Below are 8,241 nucleotides of genomic sequence, written 5' to 3' on the forward strand. Positions count from 1 at the left end.
CTTGGAGTTAAGTGACCAGTTTGCACATTTTTTAGGGAGAGTTTTAGCTTCTTCTCAAGGCAAATTAGAACATTCTGCTCCCTTAATGCAGCACGCTGTGTCTAACGTCTCAGATGTGGTCGGAAAGCTGCCTCAAGGATATCCTTTAGGAACTATAGTGTCATCAAAAGCCAGTATGTAGACCTCAGTTTGTGCCACTTGACATTTCTGGTGGCTAGGAAGCTTGCAGCGGTCTCTTTGGAGATGAGCTGGCACTTTCCAGAGTGAACAGAGGGCCTATCTTGAAGGAGCTGAGATGACTGTTACATGCTTGTTGACCGCCTTTTGCTTTGGGGGCAAGGTCTGAGGGCTGGACTTCACCCTCTTGTTTTCAAATTAAAGATTTAATTACAGTCTTTACTGAAAAGGAACCAAGTGTGGAAATATCTGCTGTCTTCAGAATATGGGACCAGGAAGGTGTGTGGGGATTGCAGCTAGTGCTTGGGCATTTAAATAGTTTTCAATAGTAGCATTAAGGGTGAAATTAATTGTATTGTGGCCAAGTACCTGTTAATTAGAGGCAGTAGAATTTATATTTACAGTGTTGATCTCTCTCCTTCCTTCCTTCCTTCCTTCCTTCCTTCCTTCCTTCCTTCCTTCCTTCCTTCCCTCCCCCCCCCCCCCCCCCCCCCCCCCCCCCCCCCCCCCCCCCCTCTCTCTCTCTATTTTGGTTTTGCGAGACAGGGTTTCTTTGTAGCTTTGGGACCTGTCCTGGAACTGGCTCTTGTAGACCAGGCTGGCCTCAAAGTCAAAGAGATCCACCTGCCTCTGCCTCCCGAGTGCTGGGATTAAAGGCATGAGCCACCACCGCCCGGCTATTGATCGTTTTTTAAAAACTGAACTTCCTCCCCATTTTTAGAGGATATTCTAATAGTAAGAGTAGATCCTTAACTTTCCAGGATTTAAAGGTTTGGAATGAAAAACATCATTGTCATTTATGTAGATTATTTTGTGGGCTGATACTCTGCCATTTTACACAGTCATTTCGTATGTGCATATGAAGAACGTATGTTTGCTCCATCATTGGACACAGTGCTAGGTGTGTCTATTGAATCAAGCTCATTTTTCAAATTCCTCAGAGCTTTGGACAGTCAATCCATAATAAAAGCAATTGGTATAAAACCTAGTCTGATGGCCATCATCCCTATCTCTTTCCCCAATAGACCTCCTTTATCTTGGAGAAAGAACAAAACATGTCTCCATCTGGGAAGGCCAGGGAGGGTGACCAGATGCCATTAGCTTAATTGTCAGGTACCATGGGTCAGAATTCCAATGGGGTAAGGTACTGAGGGGAGGGAGGGGCATGTGGTTATCAAGATAGGAGGACCTAATGCTACTCACAGTGGGAGAGAGTAGGGTGAGCCAAGAACACCAAGCGAGGCCCGAGGACACAGGGACTAGAGCATCAAGTACTTGGATGGTCCTTGGGGGAAATAGAAGGCTCTCTTATGCTGAGTGTGCTAGCCAGAAGCCTTTTCAGGTTGAGATGATAGCAGTATCATTCGGGAACAGATGTAGTTTTCTGTGGGAAATGAAGACGTGAAGCCACCTTCATGGAAATGCTACTAACGCCTTCTGTGACAAGAGGGAGCAAGTCCAGCAGTGTGGTGGAGGAGGTCTGTGCTCAGGGCTGGGTGAGAGAAGAGGGAAAAACTTCTGGAGACATGACAACCTTGTGGTCTAAGGACAGGGGACAGGACCTGATACCCTTCTGCGTGGGGAGAAGGAGGAGATGGCGTTGGGATGCGCAGCGGATCATGAGTGGGTTCCGGGAGTCTTTTCTAGTCACCAGGAACTTGGGAAGGGACTATGAGTGACTCTTCCATGGAATGGGGGAGGGGGATGGTAATGAAAAGAGGTAGGAGTGAGAGTCTCGTCTGGGTTGGGGAGATGATGAGAAAAAGGGGGGGGGTGTCAAGATTGAAACCCAATCCTTAACTCCATGCAAGTGGCGGTGTGAGTCTGAGACATGCGTGAGGCATGTGGATGGAAAGTGGCACCATAAAGCCCGTGTTCTGGACAAGGCGTATATGTCAGATGGCACGGACTGTGTGTAAAACCGTGTGGCAGTGCTCTTAAAATTAAATTATTGTATGATCCATTATTTCCACTTCTGCCCCAAAGAATGGGAAGCAGAGCCTTGAGCTGTTTGTGAGCCCCCATTTACAGCCCAACTGAAGGCACACCCCAAATGGCCATTGGTGGGTGATTGTGTAAAGAAATCACTCTGCACGCTGAGCCATGAGATATCCCTCACCCTTTAATAGGAAGGAAGTTGGGTGCATGCTCTAACATGGATGAGCCTGATGGTATCGTGCCCCAGACAGGTTCTCATTAGCCCCGGCTGGCCTAGGACTCACCATGAAAACCAGGCCAGCCTGACACATGGAGATCCACCTGCTTTTGCCTCCCGAGTAGGAAAGCATGCACCGCCATGTCAGGCCCATGGAGCTTCCCTTCTGTTCAGTTGGCCATAGTGGCAGTGATAGTCACAGGTCTGCTTTCAGATGCAACTGTGCATGTGTGACCACCCCTGCCATGGCGCCTTCACGTGGACTTGAGTCCTTGTTTGTATCCCAGAGTTCCCAAGGAGTGCCACTCACCCCCGCCTCCCACATTAAGAGTCTCATTCTAAAATCTTTGCATAGAGACTTGATGCCGCCGCAAATGCAGGCAAAAATAAATAAAAAAATACTAGCACTTAAAAATCCTTAAGGCCTGTGTTAGACTTGAGGCTCTCTTTGCCAGTGTGTGACTTTGCCCTGTTTCGTGGTTGCGTTGTGCCTACCTGTTGTCCTTTCTGTGTGTCAAAAGGTAAAACTTACAATATCTCATCTGTAAATAATATTTAAATGGATATTATTTTAAAAGAAACAAAAAAGTCCAGTTTAGACAAATGTTTTTTGACTCCAGCATTGTCGATCAAGTTGGTTGGATTTGCACATACAGATGTTTGGATATTGAGACTTGCCTATCTGGCGTTCCTTTTATGATTGAGGATACTGAGTCAGAAGGTGCTACTGTGGTGTCACCATCTGGTGACAGAGCTCAATGACCAGGGCTAAAGCAGTGTGGGGACAGACAGTGACAGATGGTGAACCTTTCTGAGGGCAGCGATGCAGTGTTGAACAGTTTGTCTGCTCACAGGCTTTGAGACTGAAGTTGATTATGGCGACCCACAAGCAAGTGATGTCACGCTGTGGTCCTTCCTGGGTCCCAGGTGAAGAAGGGCGCTCAGATAGCCTATCTCCATTTTCCCTTTTTAAATAGTACTTTAAAAATAAACATGTCAACACACTTTAGCAGAGCTGGCCCCAGAGTTTGGACCTGACAGGTAAGATGTAGATTTAAGGAAGGAGTTACCCAATACATCCCTTCAGCTCTGGTCGCTAGCCTTTCATTCCACTTAGGGGGAAAACACACTTAATTGTTTCAAAGATTATTACTTTTTTTTTTTTTAGTAAATTTCTAGTAAATGGGGAGATTAATAATGGGCTATTTTTTTCTCAGCTTGTGGTTTCTAATTACATCAGGTTACAGCTCAGCCTTCCTCTTAACTGGAGCGCAGGCATGAACTGGAAAAGAATGAGCTAATCCTGATAGATCAGGTGGAAGAAAGCCCTCCATTCAGGTCTTTACCTTTCATCCCTTGTTCTGAGTGCCAAGAATTAATGCTGTTTGAAAGTACAAACTGATCCTGCCAAGCTCCGGCAGCTGAGATAATCCTAATTATTTTCAATGTTAGTGAGAAGGGCCGCAGCTCCGCTCTGGAAGAGCGTTTCTATTGTGAAACATTAAATATCTGCTAAGTGGTATTGATTGGACACGATTTTATTTCCAAACACTATGGTTATCGTGAAGCAGAAGAATTTGTTGTTGAAGACATTTTCACTGCTTTTCATCAGATTCCTTTAAGCCCACAGACCAGCAAGAGGCCAGCACTTTGGTACCCCTTGGCAGTGGCGTGCAGGTAAAGAGCCCCGTAGCCCCAGGGAATGCCATTTGCATTTTATTCTTAGTAAGACTTTGATAGTGTTTAACCTACAGAGGAAAAAAGGGGTTTTTTTTGTTTCGTTTTTTTTTTTCTTTAGGCATGAATATCATGTGTTTTCTCACATCACCGAAAGAGAATTATTCGTTCCAGGCTGTCAAACTTCATTCCAACAGATCATTCAAGTTAAAAGTCAGGGGTCTTTGCAATGTCAAAAGACAGAGTGGTTTTGCTGTATTATTTTTAGCTTTTTTTTTTTTAACTTTCTTTGCAGTAAGTGTTATGTCTCCGAAAGAATACTTTTTTTAGATAGCATCACTGAAACCATCTGAAGGGTTCTCCGCGTTAGAGAGAGCACTGATGTGTAGGATGTGTTTGTTTTTAGCCCTTAGATGCTGTAAGCCTAATTGGTGACTGGAGAGGAAGCAGTCCTAGACCTGCAGGTTCACACAAGGGCCAGCCTCCTTGGCTTAGGACCCCTTACTGGGACAGAAGGACAGATGAGAAGGCTGGGTTTTTCCTTTCCCTCTGCAGTCTAGGCTTTAATTTCATTTCTTCTGTTTCTGGGAAGGCCCAGTGCTCACAGGGAAGTAGAACCCTTCATTGACATTTGCTACTAATGCTTTCTGCCCCTTCCTATGCCCTTTCACCCACGTGCAAGAGCGAAGCCGTGACATCATCAGGGAAGATGATGCGAGTTGAGCATCTCTGGACCAATTACTCTTTCTTGAGGTTATTCTCCAGAGTAGAATTATCAGGTCAGAGGGGATGAGTAGTTTTACGGTTCTTGTCACATGTCACTAGACTGCTGTCCAGAAAGATTGAGCCAATTTCTTTTCATGGTTGTAGCGTTGCTGCCTGTGTTCCCTCGGTGTGGAGTCAGCAGCATGTTTGCCAAGTGACAACAGACAAGCCTTTTGAGTGGAAACTAGTCATCTGCAGGGCCCATGAGCGTCAACTTAAAAACAAAAAAGGATCCTGTCAAGTTTTTTAATTGTCTAATTGGTACTAAATCATTGACGACCACAGTTGCTACTTTTGCCTCCAGAAAAGTTAATTAAAGTTTGTTTAAATGGATGGGTACCCCAAAGGGCAGTATTTAAGGCTGTTAATAAAATAAATTTTGTGCATTTGTGAATAACAAGACCAAGTCTTGGTGGGCACTTGGGACCTTGATGAGCTGCTATCCAAAATGAATTAAACAGATTGTGACGTTCATGTCAACATCCTGTCATCCAAAGACAATACTGATCCTTGAACAAATGTAATAACAACATGGCTTTAAGTTCGGACTGGAAAAACGCTTTGGAAAAATACAGGTGCTGTTCCAAACAGAGTGAGTTCATTTCTTTGCTTCTCTCTGGAACTCAGTCCACGTGCCTAGAGCCTCAGAAGCAGCATGTTTGTAGTTCCAGTTGACAGATAAAAAGGGCAGCTGAGACAAAAGAGGCTGTCCCAAATTCTTCTCTGACAAAATTCCCACTCCTCCCTTTTTTAGTGCTAAACTGGCTGAATGAGAAGGGACTGGGGGGGGGGGGCACCTCCTTCAGCTTCTCACAGTTCTTTGGGAGGCCCTTACTTACTCCCATAAGCCTCTGCATCAGTCTGAGAAGGACAGGTAGTTTGGTCCCTTAATCCCAAACAGGGACCCAAAAGGTTGAGTAGCCGGTTTCCAGGTGTGATAACCAAAAATAAACGGGTGCGGAGGCAGGAGCATACCAGAGTCTGGGGTCCTCTGTATATAAAAGGTAGAGTAATCTGGTGAACGACTTGAAACGGAAGCATGCCACTAGAGTAAGTGGCCTCCGTCCGCAAACATTCACTCCCTTCCTCACGGTCTGGAGACAGACAACTCCCTGGTTTGGTGTTGTTGTGAGAATATGCAGATGAAGAAATAGATTCCATTCTATTCTTCAGATCTGCCTCCCAAGGTGATCTCTGAGCAAAAGTCTAGTGTTTGGGCAGCATCTTTTTGTGTATGTATTTGATGAGTATACTGGCTTGTAAAGAATATTGAAATTCATGGAACACTCAGAATTTAGTAAGAAGCCATTGTGTACTTAATAATGTAAGAACTCTTCAGGGGAGTTCCCATTGTGTGTGTGTGTGTGTGTGTGTGTGTGTTGTTTTTGCTGTATTTATATATGTGCACACCTGCTCTTTGGACACCTGTAAAATATTATTTGATGAATTTTTTAAGTTTATAAACATCGTCTCTTAAGGAAAAGTAAACATACCTTCAACTCAGAGTGAATTGTCAGGAAATTGCCTAAATTGTTCCTCAAATTTATACCCTCACTGGGTTTTCCGATGTTCTCGTTCCTTGCTGGAAAAGCGAGGTGTCTGTGTCACTGTCACATTGGAGCTTTGGGGTGTAGTATGGTTGGGCAGAGTGGTTAAAAGTCCTTTTCTTGATCTCGGTTCTGCTCTTTCTGCGTGGCACTGAAGTGGCGCCATCCATTTCCAAACCCGTGACGAGTGTAAATAGTGTTCTCTTGTAAGAAGGTCTCTTTTCAGCATGGTAATATACCTTATTAAATTCCAAACATAATAAGTATTGATGGCAAACACATCAGGACCCAGTTCAGCTTCCACTATGATTTAGTTCTCTACAAATGACTTGGGCACTCAGCTCCCAGTGCATTTTGCTAATTACATCATAGATTTCCCTATTGATGAACACAAGCTGAATTAACACAGGAGCACTAATGTACCCTTTCACCATTATTGTCGTACAAGAAGCCGTGGCAGATGCTGGCAGTTAGTTACACAAACATTAGTATTAACGATTGGCCATTTGGAATTGGTGACAAACGGCTGCCCGGCAGAATCCTGAGGCCGAAACCAATCAGGAAGTTAATGAGGAGAGAAATTACCGAGGCAGCTTCCCTTTAATTACATTCACACTAGGCATGAAGGGAGTTCTTGGGGGTGGATCTGAACTCTGCTAAGGTTAAGAAGGTCAGAGACCCTTTTGCTTAAATTTTGTATCTACTGTGGCTTCCGAAGTTTCAAAAAAAAATTGTTGGGCCCATTATTATTCTTGTATCCTTCATATTTAAGGTCACTTTCCTAGTGGAATTTTCATGTTTGTAGACTAGTCTCTTCAAATCTCACATTACAGTGTGATTTTCTATTAAGTGCCTTCTGCTCACTGCCTTTTACTTCTTTATAGTTATGCATGCTGACCCCCCTCCCCATACTTTTGATGCCCAGTGATAGCCTGGAGAACCAAGAAAAGAGTTGACCGGCTGGCTGCTCAGTTCACCTGCTGGATCTTGCCTTTTCTGGGGTTAAAGTGTAGGGGGTGGAGTCCTGCTTAGGGATCACTCCTCCAGTGATCTCCTCTGAGAGGAGATTCATTAGCATCCTTTACAAAGTGGGGAGGGTGGGAAGTCTTCCAGAGTGGGTGGAGTGATGTTTTGGTGGTTGCTTCTCAATGACCCCTAAGTCTGGGATTCTGCTGCCTCACTTTCCCCTCAGTTGAGCAGATGTGCTGTCCATGTGACTGACTCTTACTCTGAGGAAGTGAAGGAGGGGTTCCGAGGGGCTATAAAAACACTTGCAAAGGAAACGGCGGAGTGCCTGCCCCTTCGCTGGAACTTAATTGAATACTGAAGAAAGACTGAACTTTTTTTTTTTTTTTTTTAACACACTTTCTCTCCCCTCACTTCCCAGTGTTCTCGCCGCCCAGCAGTCAAGATTCTGGCTTGGTTTCCCTCTCCAGCAGCTCTCCCATGAGCAACGAGAGCACGAAGGGAGTTCTGGACTGCGAGTCTGGACCTTCTGAGCCTGGCAGCTACCCAGTCAACCAGGTCCTGGATGACGAGGACGACGAGTGAGCCGCAGGTCGGCGCGGCGCCCGCTGGGTAGTAGAAGGGTTGCGTTATCGGCAGGCTTTGTTGTTACTTGATTTGATTGTTTCCGTTCAGAAGTTTTGGTTCATATTCCTTAGAGTTAGGTTAAAACACTTGGAACAGTGTAGGGTTCCAGATTACCAACTGCGAGAATTAAGTGCCTGGCTCCCCAAGTTTAAACAGTAATCCAGTCTCCTTCCCCACTCCGGGGCCCCCCCTTCCTGAGAAACTAATTGTCTGCACAAGTTAGTCACCATTACATGCTACTTTGGGAATTAAAATGAAATCTTAAGTGCCTTAGATTGTTACAAAGTTTTCAGGATTTTAATGAAACCTAGAAAATATAAATTTAGC

The 8,241-nt window shown here is 44.8% G+C and overlaps 1 protein-coding gene across 1 annotated transcript in view; it reads left to right on the forward strand.

Annotated features, from left to right (window-relative positions):
• The window catches only part of Dmrt1 (doublesex and mab-3 related transcription factor 1), a 94,002-nt gene extending 86,130 nt beyond the window's left edge, over positions 1 to 7,872 (forward strand). Inside the window, exon 5 of the mRNA XM_038312584.1 lies at positions 7,709 to 7,872. Coding sequence (XP_038168512.1) covers positions 7,709 to 7,872 — 164 coding nt within the window. The remainder of the gene's footprint in view (positions 1 to 7,708) is intronic.
• Positions 7,873 to 8,241: the final 369 nt, after the last annotated feature.

Source organism: Arvicola amphibius, chromosome 1, assembly GCF_903992535.2.
Source record: "Arvicola amphibius chromosome 1, mArvAmp1.2, whole genome shotgun sequence".
In the NCBI taxonomy this organism is placed as follows: Eukaryota; Metazoa; Chordata; class Mammalia; order Rodentia; family Cricetidae; genus Arvicola; species Arvicola amphibius.